Genomic DNA, 20275 nt, shown 5'->3' with positions numbered 1-20275 from the left:
GGACTCTGAATGCTTTTAGATTATCAGATGTCTCAACTGACATTCCTGGAGGAAATTCAAGTCATGAGAATTTGCAAAAGTGGAAAATAAAATTAAGAACATTTTGGTATTATCTTGTACTGGCAATTCCTTCCTTGTCTTTTTACATGATTTGAAAGGAATTTTTTGAATGTTAATTTTTAATTAAAAGTATTTATTTTTTCTCTCCTCACTTCCCCCTCCCATTGGGAAAAAAGAAAGAAAAACAAAATCCTTGTGATTAAGCTCAAACTTTCTTGAGAAACTCCTTTAACCCATACAGAATATGTCATGTGTGGTATTCTCTCTTGATTCTCTGATTTAGCCTAACCTTAGATTCTCATCTATAAAATAGGTAAACAATGGAATATAGTGGATAGTGGACCAACTTTGAAATCAGAAAGATCTGATTTTAAGTCCTGTCTCTGGCCCATACTAGATTCATGACTACAGCCAAGTTACTTAATCTTTTATTTTTATTTTTTCCAAATTACATTTCCATATAATTTTAAATAATTTAAATTTTTAATTTAATAATTTAATTTTAATTAATTTTCTGGCATTTTATGATCTATGTTCTCTCCCTCCCTCCTTTCTCTATCCTCTCCCAAAGACAGCAAATATTATGTGGGTGGTACATGTATATATATTTCCATGCTTTCCATAATGTGAAAGAAGACATATTACTTACGCTAAAGAAAAATTCATGAAGGAAGTCAAGTGCAGTGCTATGTTTCCATCTGTATTGAGACTCCATCAATTCCTTTTCTGCTGATGGATAGCCTTTTTTCATCACTAGTCCCTTGGAATTGTCCTGGATCCTTACATTACTAATAATAGTTAAGTCATCCACTATGGATCATTGTACATTATTGCTGATGCCATGTACCCCATTTTCCTGGTTCTGCTCACTTCACCCCCCAAGTCATCCATCCCTGAACAAGGGCCCCGTGGCAATATTCTCCCCATATTACTTTTTGTTATTGTCAGTGAGTTGTTTTTCAGTCATGTCTAACTCTGTGACCCCATTTGGGGTATTCTTGTCAAAGATGCCATTTCCTTCTCCAATTCATTTTACAGATGAGGAAACTGAGACAAGCAGGATTAAGTGACTTGCCCAGGGTCACATAGTATTAAGTCTGAGGCTGGACTTGAATTCATGAAGATGGAGCTTTCTAATTCTGAGCCTATAGATGATTTCTTATATTTTTAGAAAGTTTTCTGGAATAAAATGATGTTAGGTAACTTCTTTACTTCTTTGTAGCCAATGTGTATTGGAGGCCAGAATGGAACTGGAATCTTTCTGAGACTAAAGCTTCTCTATTCCCTATGCCATGCTGCTGCTGCTTTTGAAAGGGAACTCCTGTTGTGGAAACACCCTTTGATGATGCAAATTAGTGACTCATTTTTTATTTTTAGTCTTAAAGACTTGCTTTGCCTGAGACCCTGCAAGATTAAGTAACTCTTCACACAGTTAGTAATTATCTGAGACTGGGTTTGAACTCAGGTCTTCTGGACTCCAGGCTCAGCACTGTATCCACTGTGCCACCTAGTTACTGATTTTGGAACTCATCAAGTCCATTCCCATCATTTAACAGAGAAGGAAAGCAAAGTAACAGCACTCAGAATCTTCCCTTACTCTCCTCCACAAAATGTTTGTAGATTCCTAAACAAAAGCAAGATAGCCCTTGTCCTTGGAAAGCTAATAAACTACAAAGGAAAGGAGGGGGAGATGACAATATACAAGTAATCACTACAAAAGTAATTTGGTATGAGAGCAAGAGAACCCTAATGAGTAGGAGAATAATGGAAGGCATCACAAAAGGGGTTGCATGGGAATACAATCTAGAAGGAAAACAAGGATTCTGCATGAGGGAAGTGAGGAGATTGTGAATTCCAGCCATTTAAGCATGGCCTGTGGGATAAGGAATGTCAGATTCAGGGAGTAACTATTACCATGGATTCAGGGTCTTCAAGATTTGGAGCACCAACTGGAGCTTTTATCTTAGGTTCTTTGCAGATATGTCCTATTTATATCTAGCAAATACATCTCCGCTTCTTAATATCCTCCTTGGAGAGTTCCTCTAAGAAGTCATCACCAGTTTGTTTAGTACCCTCTGGTCTACAAAGCGACTCTCCTTGTAACAGCCCCATGATGTGGATAATATCAGAGCGTCACTTTTTATGGCTGTTGTTTAGTCATTTTTTTCAATCATTTTTCAACTCTTTGTGACCCTCTGTGGGGTTTTCTTGGCAAAGATACTGGAATGGTTTGCCATTCCTTCTCCAACTTGTTTTGCAGATAAGGAAACTGAGGCAGACAGGATTAAATGACCTGGCTAGGACCACACAGCTAGTAAGTGTCTGAGCCCTGGTTTGAACTCATAAAGCTGAATCTTCCTAACTCCAGAACTAACACTCTATCCCCTGAAATACCTAGCTGCTCCAAAGAAAAATTTCTCATCCGCAAGTGTCTCTATGATGCATATAGAATTTGGCCATATTACCAGCAGTTTTAAGATCATACTGCAGATATTTGGACCAGAAACAGTTTAGTCTTGCCTCTTAATCTTACAGATGGGGAAACTGAGACCCAAGGAAGTGAAGTAGCTTATTCAGGGTTACACAGATAGATAATCCAGAAGGACACAGTTTGAACCCTGGTCTCTAACTCCAGATTCATGTTTTTTCACTGTCTTACTCTGTTTATGTCTTTTTACTCAACTTTCTCTCTTGACCTCCAGTATCTAATTTCAAACCGTCTGTCAGGCATCTCAATCTGGATGTCCTGTAGATATCTTAAACCCAACACGTCCATGGCTGAACTCATTCATTACCTCTTCCTCTAAACCCTTCTCTCCTCCTAACTAACACATTACTGTCAAGGTACCCCCAAACCTCCCAGGTACCCAGTCTCACAACCTAGGGACCATCCACAAGTCTTTGCATTCTCTTCCCCCCAGTTCCAATCTGTTGCCAAATCCTATTGATTTTGCTTAGAGACTATCATACATGTTCCCTTTTCTCCTTTGACACTGCCACCATCACAGTACAGGCCTTCATTCCTTCGCCTTTGGACTATTGCCCAAGCATCACCTCTTACACAAAACTTTTCCTGATTGCCTCAGCCACAAGTGCTCCCCTGAATGACCTTGGATCACTTTCACATACACTTATATGTCTATTCAAAATCTCTCTTTTAAAAATGGGAACTCCCTGAGAACAGGGACCCTTTTGGTGCTGTCTTTGCATCTCCTTACCTAACACAGTGCCTGAAAAATTGGCTGTGCACAATAAATGCTTGCTAATTGACTGGCTATGGAACCTGAAAGGCCATCGAGAACAACCTCATTTTGCAAATGAGAAAACTGTGGCCCATAGAGGAAATGAGTCATCTAAAGGGTGCAGAACTAAAGGATTATAGATGAACTCATTTTAACTTTAAAAAAATATATATGTTCCCTTTTTTGCAATTAAGGATTTTATCATTAAAGAATTAAGAAATAATTGCAACCCAGGTTATGCTTTCAATGACTGTTCATCACCCCAGAAAAATACAGGAACACATCATGTTTCTCTGAAGTGAATCACCATTCCATTTTATGACATCACTCAACATTTCAACATGCTTAAAAAAAACACATGCTTATTAAATTCTCACTCTCTGGGGTTTGAATGGCAGCTGTTTCGGAGGGAGAATAAGTTTTGAAAATTAAAGAAACATAGGAAAAGAATCAGAAGGAAAATAATTAATCTAGGATTAGCCTTAATAACTTAAATATAATTTGAAAGGGGAGAGAGAGAAGGGAATATTAATCTCTTTTTTTAAGTCACAGAAATAATTCCTTTGTTTGTTGGTTTCCAATATTCAGTTGCTCAACAAGCATTTATTCTGCACCTTCTATTTATCAAGCACCATGCCAGGAACTGAAGAGGCAAAGACAAAACAAAATGCATTTCCTTGTTCTCAGTAAACTTATATTCCATTGGGAAGATAGCATCTACATGAACAAGTTGATATCGGGTACATAAAAAAATAAGTCCAAAGGAAATTCCCCAATGACAATGAATTCTCTAACAGTAAAATCAAAAGAAAAATTGATCTTGTTGAAGAGAACCTAGTCTACATCCTGGGTCTTCTTCCTTGGAAGACTAGAATTCCCCAACAACAAAATGGGGACAATATATATTTACTGTATATATAAGATTTTGCAAGGCTCAAATCATGATAATTTTGAAAGAGCTTTAAGAACACATTTATTATCTTATGCCACAATGAGGATCCAGCACAATTCAAAGCATCTTGCCCACATTGGCTCATTTGATGCTCCCAATGATGCTGTTATTATCCCCATTTTCAAATGAGAAAGGTGAGGTTGACAGAGGTTAAATGTCTCATCTAGAATCACACAGCTATTGAGAATCTAACGGTCAGAACTTTATTAAGCCCTTTTTATGTGTCAGCCCTGTACCTAGCAATAGAGTTTAAAAAAAGCCCAATCCCCATCTTCAAGGAGTTCAAAGCCTAATGTGGGAGACAATGTGTAGACAATTATGTACAAACAAGTTACACAGGAGAAATTGGAGGTAGTTTCAGAGTGAAGACACTAAAATAAAAGAGGGCTAAAAAAGGTGTCTTACAAAAGGAGAACTTTGGCTAAGATTTGAAGAAAGCCAGTGATACCAGAAGATAAAGATGAAGAGGGAAGAAAGGAAGGAAACAAGCTTTTTCTAATTCATTATCTCCTATGTACCAAATGCAGTGCTAAGGACTTCATAAATATTATTTAATTTGATTCTCATGTCAACACTAGGATACAGATATTTATTATCCTCATTTTACAGATGAGGAAACTGAGGCAGGCAGAGGTTAAGTGGTTGGCCCAGAGTCACACAGTTAGTCTCTGAGACCTTATTTGAACCCGAGTTTTCTTTAACCAATGTACTTTCCCACTATACTGTCATCTGAGTAGTGTCACAGATTTAGACTGCACTCAGAGGTTTGCTTATTTGTATTTTACAAAATAAGCCATTGTAAAAATCAAAAGAAGTATACATGTGGGAGAGCAGGAAGGCATTTAGCTCATTAGACTACATTTTCTCAAAATCAGGTTTCTTTTCTTCTTTTCTGTCTTGACCTGAAGTCAACACTAAATTTAGAGACAATATAAAAGGGGGAAAGGACATTACACAATTCATGTTTAAATGAACAGCATGCAGGTTGTCTGAGGTCCTTACAGGAAGGGCTTCCTTGTTAGTACTTAATGAGGCAGCCCAGGAAATGCATACAGGTAGAGTTCTTGTGGCAGTAGAGTCAGTCCTGTTAAGTTGGAGTTCCAAGGGAGCCAAGAGTAATCAGCCTAGCTATTTTGAAAGATAATTACTATTATTAGTTGTTCTAAATCTAATGGAACATTGACTATAGAGGTCTGCCTCTTTCCAGTTGGTCATTTGATTCGTTTCTCACCACTCCACAAAGAATGCCACCTACCCAATTCTATAACCATAGCGACAGAAAGTTCCATTTTAATTCTCGGGTGCATGATAGGTTATTATGTTATTTTTCTACATTTCCATGATTTAAAATAACAGCAATGACCCCTCTGGATTGTAAATTTCTTTTCTCCAAGAACAGCTGTTTTCCAGAGTGTTGCCCCAGGTCTTCCACATGCCACATGGGACTATTCACTAAATAACTTTCTATCCAGAGAAACATCCTCTTAAAGGTTTCTGCCACAGGCCTGGTAGGGAGCTAAGGAAATAATCAACACTCTATCAATCTGGCCAGTCAGTTTCAGAGTATAGATTTCCATTGAACAGAAAAATTCAAAGTCAAATGCTCCATTGATTCCTTCTGATGACAATTTTCATCATACAACAAATATTCAATTTGCAATCTGAGGTGTTTGTTCTGTATCCTTCCTTTGTCCCACATGACTTATGTGACCTTGGGAAATTAATTCACCCTTCTCAGCCTTAGTTCCCTCATCCACACAATAAGAGATGTAGACTAGTTGACCTCTGAGACACTTTCTAGCTCTAGACCAAACATCTTCCACCTGTTTTGTGTCCTGGACCCTTTTGGCAGTCTAGTTCTTCTAAGAAGAATGTTTTTAAATGCATAAAACAAAACACAAAGGATTACAAAGGAAACCAATTACAAAAAAATATGGTTAATAACATATTTTAAAATACAAGTTCCCAGAACTTAAATTGAATAATCCCTTCTTCTAGACTTCTGATTTGGGGGTATCAACTTTCTAAACTCAAAGGTAAGAAACTTGGAGCAGATAGTCATCTAAAGTTTATTCTAGATCCTAAGATTTTTCTATATATTAGAAAATAAAAATAATTTACTAATCATAATAAATTCCTAGAAGTAATATGAAATGATAAGAGGAACAAAGGCTAACCTTATATAAATGTGGGTAAGAGTATGTATGTATGAGAGGGGGGAGGGCGAGGGAGAAAAGAGACGACAAGGGAGAGGGAGAATTTATTAAGGACTAATATTGTGCCAGACACTATGATAAGCAATAGGGATATAAATAGAAGCAAGACAATCCCTGTCCTCATGGAACCTGAAATCTAATGGAAAGCAGCATACAGAGGAGAGCTGAATAGAAGAGGATGATTCTCAGTCTGCATGGTGTGGAGATGTTCAGGAAAGTCTGGTTCAGCACAAGATATTATTATTGCTTTTTTATTACTATTCTTATTTTTAATGATTACATCATTCTTCTCTTCCTTTTGTTTTATGGAGCCCAGGTAGAAATGAATCTGGCAGAAGTCTTTTATAATTAGCATCCAACAAATTACTGTGCAAATTGTCAAAATGATTGGTTTTTGTTGTTAAAGTGCTGGAATTGAGGCTGATCTGGAGACACACACAGAATGTCTTAGTAACAATTCCAGTAGCACCAGCAAGAGGGCCATCATAGGCATCTCATCCTACTTCCACATTGCTTTGATTTCTTTAGTACCTCTGTATTTTTAGGGCTTTTCATTCCTTATGGTTTGGAGACTGAGCATTCACTGTACCTACATTTATTTTAAAATGTTGTTCTTACATTTTGAGGGGGTCATTGTTATGTCCTGTTAATCATGAATGAGAGTTTTATCTATAATGGTTGGCTGTGTAATAAGATTTGATCTGTAATATGGTTTATCTATTGAGTATTCAAGGAAATTGTGTTTATGTTTTATGGTACTTGGGCATCTCTTAGTTTATGAAGCTTGAGTTACTTGATCATGGCTTTCTGGTTATTGAATAACAACAACTTACAGTTGTTGCTGGTTGTCTCTCTTTTTTCAATGCTTTGGATGGAATTCACTGTGAAAAGCCCCTAGAACAACTCACTATCCCATTGTCTTTCTTCTACATTCAGTGTTTTATGGTCTATTATGCAGGTAACTGAAATACCTGCTATTTGGCATTGACTATAAGTATTAAATGCTGGCTCATCCTTTGTAGGTTCACAGAAGAAAGCATTTATGGGAAACGTTCACTAGGAGACAAAGTGATAGAAAAGAGGAGGGAGAGGAGAACAGAAGAATGGGAAGGAAAGGGGGAAGAAACATGGGGGGAGGAGGAAGAGGAGAGGGAAGAAAAGAAAGTGATGAAGGAGAAAGAGGAGGAGAAATGAATAGCAGATGGGGGAAGAAGAGGAAGGAGAGAAGAAGAAGAGATGAAAGATCTTTGAAGGATGGAAGAAAAAGAGGATGAAATGAAGGAGGAAAACAAAAAGGAAGAGAAAAGAAAAAAAGATGGAGGAAAAGGAAAATAATAAGGTTATAGAAAACTTAGAGCTTAGTTTCAGTTGTTCTTCATATAAATATGTGTCCCTGAAGAAAAATATAGTCACTTAACCCCCCTCATTTTCCTCACTTGTCAAATAGGGGAATTAGACAAAATGACCTTAAAGGCCCCTAATAGCTCTAAAGCTATGGCCCTGTGATCTTTTGGGGGTCTCTGTCTCCCCATATGTAAAATAAGGTCCCTTCTGGCTCTCATACTCAGAAGTTCTGATCTATGAGCTTTTGACCTTGATCTAATTACTTATCATCTCTGAAATTCACTTTTCATCTTTAAAATGCAGTAATAACACCTACATTACCTATATCAGTATTATGATGAGTCAAATAAAATAATGTCTGTCAGAAGTTCTTATAAATTCAAATGCTTTCCTAAAGTAAAAGAGGATATCTCATATTTATGTTCAAGAAGTAGATAGAAGACTGGATATGGAATCTAGAGATTTATGTTCAAATCGTGCCCTGACAAATTACTGGCTGTGTGATCCTGGGCAAGTTATTTAACTACTCATTTTCCTCATCTGTAAAATGGATGTGCTAATATTTATACCCTCTACCTCACAGAATTCTTATGAGTAATGTGCTCTGGGAAACTTAGAGTAGGAGTCCTCAAACTTTTGGTCTCAGAACCCCTTTACGACTCAGAAATTATTAAGGACCCTGAGGAGCTTTTGTTTATTTGGACTATAGTTATTTATATTGGCCATATTAGAAATTAAAACTGACAAAATTTTCTATTATTTATTCATTAAAAAATAACATTAATATCAATGGCATTTTCATGAAAAATAACTATATTTTCTAAAACAAAGAATAATTTTTTCATTTTTCTACATATTTTTGTGAAATTTTTTAAGGTCTGGATTAGAAGAAAACAGCTAAGATTCTCATATCAGCTTGTCCATTCAGTCTGCTGCAGTTTATTGCTTTGACTGAAGTATATAAAGAAAATCTGACCTCACACAAATGAGCTGTTGACAAAGAGAGGAGTAATTGATAGACAAATAATACCTGATTATCATTGTGGAAATTAGTTTTGACCTCTCAGACCCCCTAAAAGGGTCAGGGGAACCCCTGAAAACCATTGCATTTGAGCCCAGTATAAATGCAAGTTAATGCTGTCATCAAGATTTCAACTAATGTCCATTGAGATTTATCCCAACCTAGCACCAACATATATGTGTTAACATCATCTAAAAGATGAAGACTGGATGCAGAAGAGAAGTCAAGGTTTGTGGAGTTTAGCAAAGTTAATATCCTCAGAGAAGATCAATAAAAGGATTGTATCTCCCCCAAACTATATTAAATTAGAAAAAATTAATGAGATCTATATGAGCAGGAGGATATGAGTATAATTTGTGGACATGAATAAAGGAATAATCCCAAGGTTTGGTATCAGAAGACTCACTTTCCTTATCTATAATCTATCAGGGTAATAGTATTTCCATTACCTCCCTTACAGAATGCTGTGAGTTCGCTGTTCAATCGTAAAGTTCCCCACAGCTTCAAGGCGTTACTGGTTCAGCTGCCCAGTTCATTTTAAGAGCCGTGAAGGACAAAATCAGAGATGTGATCAGTGTAGATTAAGGCAGCTGAAGGAGGAAATCAGGGAAAGAAGCGACAACTGAGTGCCTTCCTCACTGCTCCATTTGCCATTCCTGAAGGCCTGCTCCCCAGCATGCTTCAGAGACTGAATAATGAGGCCCTCCTGTCCCTCACACTTAGCCAGGATATTCCTGCTCCCTTCACATCTTTACATTAAATCACATACGGTTGCTTACCAGGCTGTTCAGATACTCTGGGAACATTACTTCCTGAACTTAAGGGTGGCAATTTTCACAAATGGTCCCATAGGGGAGATCCATATTCATATCTGTTCAAAAGTTGGCCAATTGAAAATATGGTGGCTATTCAAGCCAGCGCAATTTAGGAAGTTTGAATTAAGAAACTACAGAGACTTAGATGAAATAGTTTTTGCCTTAAAGGAACCTTCATTATTTTGGATAAGAATCCTGCCTTTTTCAATGGGACATTCATTACATACCATGTTTCTTCCCCTTGGAAATTTCTTAAGAAGCCTTTGAGTCAGTGGAGTTTTGCACTCAAGGATGTATAGGTAGAAGGGACTTTAGCAATGTCATTGTGTTGAGAGCTTCTTAATTAGGTCCATGGAGGTTTTTTGGTGGGATGACAATTTGAAAATAATTGGTTTCCTTTAATCCTCTTCCTTTTATTTTATTATTTAAAAATATGATTCTGAGAAGGGATGCATGGACTTCATTGGAACGTCAAAGGGCTGGATGGAAAAAAGATGTAAACCCTTTGATTTCTCAACTAGTATCCTCCTCTCTATTGTAAATAAAGATGCTGAGTGAGGACTTCAACCAAACAGATTTCCTTCAAATGTCTCCAAATACCTTTAGGGGTTTGAAGGTAGTTTTGATATAAGCAAATAGCCAAAATTCTCTTGCAATCAAACCTGGTGTCCATGGCACTCTATAAAAATGACCAATATCATCTGGCCTCAGGAACCAGCTCTCAAGTTAGGAAAAGTTTTCCCTTCTCTTCACCCTTAAAGTACATGAGGTAACTCTCAAGGCAGTGCTCCGAAATGAATTACAAGGTTGTCTGGGTGGCGTAGAGGAAGCTAGGTGGTGCCACAGAGCACTGACTTGGAGTAAGAAAGACAAGTTCAAATTTATTTTCAGAGCCTTACTCAGACCCTTGGCAAGTCAATGAACTTCTATCTGCCTCAGTTTCCCCAAATGGATAATGAGGATTATAAGAGCCCCCACCTCTGAAAGTTGTTCTTTTTTTTTTAAAAACTTTACCTTCTATCTTAGAACCAATACCCTGTATTGATTCTAGGGCAAAAGAGCAGTAAAGGCTGGACAATGGGGGTTAAATGAGTTGCCCAGGGTCACACAGCTAGGAAGTGACTTGGGCCATTTTTGAACCTAGGACATCCTGGCTCTAAACCTGACTCCCTAGCCACTGAGTCATCTAGCTTCCCCAGCCCAGGGTTGTTCTGAGGACTGAATGAAATCATATTTGTAAAGTTCTTAGCACAGTGCCTGGCACATAGTGGGTACTTAATGAAATGCTTAATTCCATCCTTCCCTGGACAAGTCACTTAAACTTTGTGAGCCTCAGTTTCCTCATTTTAAATACTTGTCATACCTTCCTCTCAGGGAATAAAGCAACGTGATATATCATGATGCTCTGAAAACCATAAACTGTCATATTAATAAGAATGATCATCACCATTATCATTATTGACATCATCATGATGTTAGGTACAGAGATGCCCACAGAAGAAAAGAAAAACTTTGAAAAACAGGTTACATTTGGATATCTAAGTACTGTTCTATTTGTTGTCATTCCATTTCTAATCAGTTCAACAAACTTTTAGAGTCCTTACTCTGAGAAAGACAATGGGAAAAATCCCATTCATTTTCTTGAAACCCTTACCTTCTGTCTTAGATTTGATACTAAGTATTGGTTTCAAAGCAGAACTAGCCAATGGGAGTTAAGTGACTTATCCAGGGTCACACAGACAGGATGTGTCTGAGACCAGATTTTGAGTCCCATGCATTTTTAACTGTGCCTTATAATAATGAAAACTAGCATTTATATAAAGCTTTGATTTATAAAGAACACTAACAAAATTCTCATTTTTACCCCAAAATAACTTTGGGGAGTACATATTGAAGTTATCATTCTCCCAATTATCCAGATGTGGAGACTAAAGAACAGAGTGGTCCCATAGCAGGATTATCATCCCCTACTCTCTGCAGTATACCACATTCAGTTTGAGATTGATACAGATGCATGCAGATGAGATTGTAGTTAGGGATGTATATACAGATGTGAATGCTAGGAGAGAGAGACAGAGAGGGAGGGGGAGACAGACAGATATATATATATATATATATATATATATATATAATAAGGATGGAGGGAGAGAAAGATACAGAAGGACCCTTTTTGCTTATATTTTCAAATGATTTTTTGAATATTTTCAAATCATTGTTTGATATTTTAAAGTCACAAAACCAAGCTGTATAACTATGAGCCCCCTCTCCATAAAAAGAGAGTAAATTATGCATTAGGACAAGAGAAATATGTTCAAGATTTGCCGAAACTAAGCATATATACTTGTGAAATTATTATAACCAAAATAGTTTGATCCCAATAAAGAAAGGTATCTCCTCAAACTTCTTTTCGGAAGGAAGAGACTGAGAATGTGGAATATTGTATTTTATTTCAAACATTTTCACCTTTTTGTTGAACTATTCGCTCTTTTTTCTTCTTTATTCTGTGTTATTAGAGATGGCTCTTTTCAAGAAAGAAGGAGTAGTATGTGCAGGAGTAAAAGATGTAAAAAGATATAGCTATTAAATTGTACTTTTCAAAAATAAAATGAGTCCCTAAGTATTTACGGATGTGTGTATATGTATGTATTAGCCACCAGAACTTGAAAAGACATATGGCTCTTACAAAAACATCTCCCTGGATCAGGAATTCAGGTGGGAAAGAATTAATTATAAATCAGTCATATTTTAAGTCTGTGTAAGTTTAATATGAATTGAAACAAGGGGTCCCTAAAAGACATGATTGAGCACATCAACTGGTTTAATGTTATGGGAAAGCAAGAAGTAACTAATTAGAAAGTTATAGGTTGGAGTTCTGAAGAACAGCTCCAAAGCACAGTGGAGAAGACCAGTCAAAGTAGGGATAGCCATTGGCATTGTTGTGCAGTCTGTTTCAGTGATGTCCAACTCTTGTTGACTCCGTTTGGGGTTAAGTTGGCAGTGTTTTGCCATTTCCTTCTCCAGCTTATTTTATAAATGAGGAAACTGAGGCAAACAGGTAAGTTTCAGTTGTGTCTGACTCTTTGTGACCTCATTTTGGGTTTGAGATACTAGAGGGATTTGCCATTTCCTCCTCCAGTTCATTTTGCAGATAAGGAAACTGATTCAAACAAGCTAAGTGACTTGCCCAGAGTCATAGCACTATTAAATATCTGAGACTGGGCTTGAATTCAAGTCTTCCTGACTCCAGGTTCTGCTCTCTATCCTAGCTGCCCTCCACTGGCATTGAGGACAGGAATTCCCTACATATCTTCCCTACAGAATATATCATATGTACAAAAGGCAACAAGTTGTAATGACAAAAGCGCATGAGTCTGGTGGGAGGAGAGACAATTCAACTCCTTCTCTACACGTTAGGATCTGGATGTGCTTGTCCATGTCATTTCACCTCCCTGAGCCTCAATTGTCTCCTCTGTAAAGTGAGAATAATGATACCAGTTTCACCAGAACATAAGGAAATTACTTGATAAAACCTAAAAGGGCTATATGTTATCTGTTATTACAAGCAAGATATATCAACTGTCAGCTCTGAAGCCTTTTCCTATCCCAAGTAATGCTAGTTACTGCTCTGGGATTATCTCCAATTTATCCTATATTCAGCTTGTTCGTACATAGTTATCTGACTATCAGTCTTCCTCCTTCACCATTAGGTTATGGCACATTTCCTTTTCTTTGAATCTCTAGCTTAGTACAATGTATAGCACATAGCAGGTACTTAATTAATTCTTAATGACTTGACTTGTCTCAGATAATTAGGAGCCTTGTTTGAGATATCAGTTATTCTGATTCAATCCAAACTTGTGGTTTCATAAAAGTGGACCCAATATAGAAAGTATAGACTTGAGTGTGGAAGCTCCTTTGACCTTTGCTTATTAGCATCTTATCTTATTCTATTATGGTCAATGATAGCAATTTATTGTGGATCCTGTGTCACAAAAGAACAAGTTCTCTGATGGAAAATATCCAGAAGTATGCCTGAGATAGCTCAGACCTACTCCAGGAAGTTGATTGTTAAATTTTTAAGGTAATCATTTGCACCTTAGAAATTGGCAAATGGGGCAGCAAGGTGCCACAGCATGATAAAGTGCTGGGCCTGGACTCAGGAAGGCTCATCTTCCAAATTTCAAGTCTGACTTCAGACACTTAGTTGCTGTGTGACCCTAGGCAAGTCACTTAACCTTGTTTGCCTCAGTTTCTCATCTGTAAAATGAGCTGGAGGAGAAAATGCCAAGCCATTTGAGTATCTCTGCCAACAAAACCCCAAATGTGGTCCCAAAGAGTCAGACAGGACTGAAAACGACTAAACAACAAATTGGCAAATGCTACATACAAATCAGGACCTGATCTATTGTTTTGTTGGTTGTCTAAACTTAAGAAAGTGAAGCTTTAAAATGTTGATAATAGGGTTTAAACTTAAAAGAGTATCATGAAACAAACAAAAAAAGACCCAAAAGGTATATCATGGATATTCATCCCAGAGAGCCAGTTGTTTAACATTTACCAGTACATTTGAGTTCTCTTCCACAAAATTACTACATGGGGGGAAAAAAATCTCTATCAGATAGATTGCTTACTATCTCAGAAAGGGAAGAGGCATGGGAGAGGGGGAGGAAGGGAGGAGAAGAAGGAGGGAGAAAATTGGGAACTCAAAATTGTTTAAAATGGCTGTTAAAGATTGTTTTTACATATGATTAGGGAAAGTAAAATATTAATAATAATAGTAATGTAACATTTACCAGTGTGCTCCTGACAATATCAAGAGATAAACTATAAAGATTTCTTTTAAGTTGCATATATCAAATAATCCATCTCACACTTAGATTTCACCCCAAAAGCTAAAAAGTGCTGACCAAATAAGGAATTATTTTTGTCAGTGGATAGAATAGAATATTGACGTTCTCTGTGGATTATGAACATGGTTCACCTCCACAAATCCTGCTTTTTCTCCTGCACCCCGTCTTCATTTCTTAGATGACGTCAATGTATGTTGGAGTTAGGTTGGGATAAATCTCAAAGAACATTAGTTGAAATCCTGTTGACAGCATTAACTTGAATTTATTCTGTGCTCAAATGCAGTGGTTCTCAGGGGTACCCCGACCCTTTTAGGAGGTCTTTGAGGCCAAAACTAATTTCCATAATGATACTCGGGTATTATTTTCCTATAATATATCTCTAGGTGAAGTCAGACTTTCTTTATATACTTCAGCCAGAGCAATAAAGTGTAACAAAAGTTGTTATGAGAATCTAGTTTTCTTCTAATTCAGACCTTAAAATAAGTTTAAGGAAAAAAAGGATGGATTCTGGACTATATATTTTTGTGAAATATTTTAGAAGATATTATTTTCTAAATGTGTTTTGCTTATTAATATTTCTTTTACTTATTCTACTTACTAAGTAAAGTAAAATTAAGTGCTTATTAATTTTACTTATTAATATTTTAAGAAGTTTTACTTATTCTACTTATATAAATTAAAATTAAGTACTTATTAATTTTACTTATTAAAATTTAAAATAATTTCAACACAATGTTTTAATATTAGATGGCCAGAACTAGAGAGGAACAAACGTCATCTAATTGAGCCCATTCATTTAATGGACAAGGAAACTGATACCTAAATTACTGCAGCTTACATCTTTCCATCCATACCCAAATTGTGAATAGATCCAGTTCTCATAATGTATACTCCACTCGAAAATCTTTCACTCAGTTTTTTACATCAAGGTTGATAAATATATTCATTCTCTGCTGGGAAATTGACCCTGAAGAGAAGATAGTATTGTTTGTATTTACCACTGAGTTCTTAACACCCTCTATAAATATGTCTGGGTTTCCAACAATAATCCCCCAAAGAAGCACTGAAAGGTGACTCAATTATTCCAATAGCGCCTATCCACAGAAGCCAAGTAGCCTTGGCCAAAAACACTTCAAGCTCTAAACACTGAAACCAACACTTTCAGGGACTCTTGGGAACAAGGTGACAGGTGTGGCAATCTGCCAGATGCAAATGGGATCTCCTCTTTATGTCTTCGACAAGATGGCAGCAAAGACACTTGACCCTCTTTTCTGGACAACCAGAGTTGGTTAGGTGCCCGCATTATGGACTCACAGATTAATGGAACCTGATGTATACCTTAGCAGTCTTTAGGTCTTTGCCCATCCTTTAACTAAAGTGTGAATCCTTATCAAAACATCCTTGACTAGTGTCTCTTGTCCAGTGCATCCACTAATGAGAAACTCACTATCTTGGAACACAGTCCATTTCATTTCCTAGTGGTGTAGAGCTTATATATCGAAAAGCCAGAAAGGAGATCAGATACTTTATAGCCCAACCCTTCATTTTGCAGATCAGGAAACTGAAGCCCTTGGCTGATACATGACTTCTCCGAGGTCACACAGTACTGATAATAATAGCTATAATTTACATAATATGTTGAAAGTTTGCAAAGTACTTTGTGTATTTCATTTGGTTTTTTATAACAAACTTTGGTGGTAGGTATTATTTTTAAGCCTTTCCCTTCTGTCTTAGAATGGATACGAAGTATTCCTTCCAAGGCAGAAGAGTGGCAAGAATTAAGCAATTGGGGTAAGTGACTTGCATCAGGGTTACACAGCCAGAAAGAGGAAAGTATTATTATTACCCCATTTCACAAAGAAGGAAACAAAGGCAAACTAAAGCTAAATTAATTACTGGGAGTCACACAGCTAGTAAGTATCTAAGGTAGAATTTGAACACAGTTCTTCCTGACTCCAAGCCCACCACTCTAGCCACAGTACCATTTAGCTGCCTAATAAGCATTAGTAGGAATATTTAGAGGCAACTTTTAAAAGGAGCAACAAGAAGTAGCTAGGTGGTTCAATGGATAGAGCAACACCTAGAGAGAGGAAGTACTAGGTTCAAAAATGACCTCAGATACTTCTTAGCTATGTGACCCTGGGCAAGTCACTTAATTCCAGTTGCCTAGTCCTTATTGCTTGTCTGTCTTAAAACTGATACTTATTATTGACTCTTGGACAGAAGATAAGAATTTTTTTTAAAAAGCAATATTAAAGTTCTAGTGCCCAGAGGGCAAATTCAAGTTGTCTGTGAGCCCCCACATTATGGGAGAGAGTTGTTGAGGGAGCTTTGGGTGACTGGATACAGGAGTGGGACATGCAAAAAATGTCCTCCAGGGCTGGGAAGAGGGGAATTGGAGCAGCTCCCCAAGTGCGCATCATGGCTTCACCAAAGAGGGTGTAAATAATGAATCCTCCTAGGTAGTTGGCATTATTTAAATTTTCCCTCAATATTTCCATTGGTCTTGCTCCAATGACCACATTTTACATAATTATAACTTAAATATGTGAATTCAATATGTGTAGCCACTTCCAGAGATCCTTTATTTGCACTCATTGGGACCTGGATATTAGTGCTAACTAGATGTGTTAAGCACGTACTATCTCTGCCCCTTCCCAGGAATAATCCATCAATAACAGAAAACCACACCAACAGTGCTTTGGGTTGGAAAAGTAAAGGGGTGGTGAGTGGAGCCCTAACTGAATAGATCAACATAGCCTTCTGGTAGTGGCAGCTTGGATTTGATTGAGGCTCTAGAACTGGAAATCTGGGAGCTTTGGGAGGTATTGAATGGCAGCTGGGAAAGATGACAGGGGAGCCAAGTGACATGTTCCTGGAACCACCTGAAGATTCAGTGAACCATTTATGGCACTCTCCAGTGGGGAGTTCCAGAGATGGAAAGGTTAATTCCTAAAGGATATCATGTCTGACATGGAGGACATTTCTCTCTGTGCCTCAGTTTTCTCTTTTGTACAACGAAAGGTTTAACTAAATCTCTCAGGTGTGCAGAAAAATTCATTTCCAGATTGGCTGTTGCCAGAAGTACTGAGCAGCTGAGCACTCGCATGTGATGGAATGCTGAGAGCTGTGAAAGAGCCTTCCCTAGCATCATGCTACATTCACAGTGAGAAACAGATAGTATTTATACAGTACTTTAAAGATTACTAAATACATCTAGTGTCACATTTTAGTAGTCTAGGTTAGGTTATACAAGGCTTAAGTGAAACTTGTTTTTATCTGTGAGGCTACAATCAGTCACTTGTCAGTCATTCTACTTCTGTTTGCCTGTTCTCCCTCATTCCTACATGGTAAGGATACCAATCTGCCCAGGAAATGTCAGTATAGAAGAACAGTGGAAAGAGCACTGATTTCAGATCAGTTTGGTGACTCAGTAGATAGAGAGTCAGGCTTAGAGATAGGAGGTCCTGAGTTCAAATGTGACATCAGACACTTCCTAGCTATGTGACCCTGGATAAGTCACTTGACCATGTTGCCTAGCCCTTACTGCTCTTCTGCCTTAGAACCAATACCCAGTATTAAGTCTGAGACAGAAGATAATGGGGTTTTTTAAATACTAATAATAAAAAAGAAAGAGTACTGATTCTTGAACCATGAGACCCATATCCCACCTCTGTGTGACGCTATGGGAGTTTTTTAAATTTTCCTGGACTTTAGTTTCCTCACCTATAAAAATAAAGGAATTGGAGTAGATGACTTCTGAGATTTCTTCCAGCTGTAGACCCATGGTCCCAGATGCAAATACCCTATATTTATTATATTCTGCATATTCATATATACATTCTATCACCTTTTATAGAATGCAAACTACTTGAGAGTAAAGATTATTTCTTTTCGGTTCTTGTTTTCTCAGGACCTAGTCCAGTTCCTGGCACATAGTAGACACTTAATCAAAGATTGTTCTTTGATAAATGACTGTGTTCTGATCAGGTCAAAGTACAGTATCTTTTCTCATTCTAGACACCATACTTCTCCTAGAAACATAGCTATTTTATTTCCACTACCCAATGAAAACTCAATAATTTAATAAAAGGTGCTGGAAATTTTTACAAGTATCCATCCTTTTACATTGCAGGAATTATGGATGTGATGCCCTTGCAATCTGGACAATCCACATAAAATTTCTTGGTCCTCCTTTCATACCAGAAAAGATGTTTGAATTTTTTCTTTTTTTTTCTCTTATGGTGTGTTTACAGTTCATTATTGTAAAATTTGGGTTAAGTATTTGGTCATAAGCTATATCATTTTAAATGTTTTTGTGTCATCTACTGGTCTTTACACGGTCTTTACACTGTGGCTTCTACAAAACTCCCAAAAAATTCCTTTTAAATTTCTCATGCTGAGAGACAGTGTTTCAAAACCATGATGGAGAAAGTCAAAATGTGGAAGGTTATCTGTATTTATTTTTTGTCTTATCTGTTTACTTGTTTGTTCATTCATGTGTTCATTTCTTCATTTGTGAAACCTAAGGACATCTCAATGTTCCATACCCAGCTCCCCAATCTTGATTCATTTAGAAAAATAATTAAGCTCTCCAAACTATGTGAAATGTACATCATGTGTTTTGTAACAGAGGATAAACTTTAGCAATTTGTACCTCAATTGTTTTTAAAATAATTTTTAAGTATTTTGATGCTATGCAATTGTTTTATAAACATAACTCCCACCCAAATAACTACTTCCCTACTCATAGAAACCTCTCTTGTTCCAAGGAAATAAGTAAAGCAAACTAAAGAAATCCCCCTGGTTCAGGTGGTGGTATTGGGAAAAAGCACTGGATTTTGGAATCTGGAGTCTTCTGTTCAAATTCCAGCTTGAACAGTTTCTCTGCTTGTTGATTTCAGGGAAGCAATGTGATGGAGGATCAGGATTTGTTGGAAATTGGTATCCTTAATTCTGGACACAGACAAAGAATTCTGCAGGCAATCCAGCTGCTTCCAAAGGTAAGATCACTTTCATTTTGCAAATAGTGGCTATGTCTCTTGATGTTTTTAGTATAAGAAAGAAAATTATCACATTGCCTATCTTTTAATCTGAATTTCTAATGGTTTCAAGTAATTTTGCAGCCAAAAAGAAATCATTTTTATGTGTGCCACTCCCAAGAAGAATAAATGAAAAATGGTGCCCATTGTATGGAAAGGGTCTGTACAGTTTTTATAAACTTACACTTTGGGACCAGCCAACCCCACTTCCCAGGTTTACCTAACTGCTACCTGATATGAAGAATTTTTTCAGAGATGGTGAATCTGAATTTCAAATAAAAAGTATCTTTTTAAGTTAAATTTTTTTAATTAACACAAATCAATTTTTCTCCTTCCCACCTCCCCTATTACTTAAAATAGAGAGAACCAAAACTTTTGCAACAAATAGTTGTAGTTAAGTAAAACAAATTCCTGCATTGGCCATTTCCCCTAAAAAAGAACTCATTTAGCCCTGTGGGTCTATCACCACTCTGTTAAGAAGTGGGTAGGCATGCCTAGAAATGAGAGGTTCTGGGTTCAAATGTAACCTCAGAGACAGGAACTGGTCACATGCCTCTGTTACACTCTGGGAACCTTCCTAGTTTCATATGTTAAAGTAGTTCCATGAGAATAAGTGAAAAGAAAATTGACAAATTCATCCAAAGTAATTACAAGGGGTAGCCAGGTGGCTCATTCTAGAAGGTTTCTCTGGAACCTTCTCTCTTTGATAAGAGGTTTTTACAATTCAGTGTCT

At 37.1% G+C, this 20275-nt stretch overlaps 1 protein-coding gene across 8 annotated transcripts in view; it reads left to right on the top strand.

Annotated features, from left to right (window-relative positions):
* Positions 1–20275, top strand: part of ANKS1B (ankyrin repeat and sterile alpha motif domain containing 1B) — a 1427494-nt gene that overhangs the window by 969929 nt on the left and 437290 nt on the right. For all 8 annotated transcript variants that reach the window (XM_056798687.1, XM_056798689.1, XM_056798691.1 and 5 more), the window contains one exon: positions 19405–19503. In XM_056798687.1, the coding sequence (XP_056654665.1) occupies positions 19405–19503 (99 nt within the window). The remainder of the gene's footprint in view (positions 1–19404; positions 19504–20275) is intronic.

Source organism: Monodelphis domestica, chromosome 5, assembly GCF_027887165.1.
Source record: "Monodelphis domestica isolate mMonDom1 chromosome 5, mMonDom1.pri, whole genome shotgun sequence".
In the NCBI taxonomy this organism is placed as follows: domain Eukaryota; kingdom Metazoa; phylum Chordata; class Mammalia; order Didelphimorphia; family Didelphidae; genus Monodelphis; species Monodelphis domestica.
This window is presented reverse-complemented; position numbering and strand designations above follow the sequence as displayed.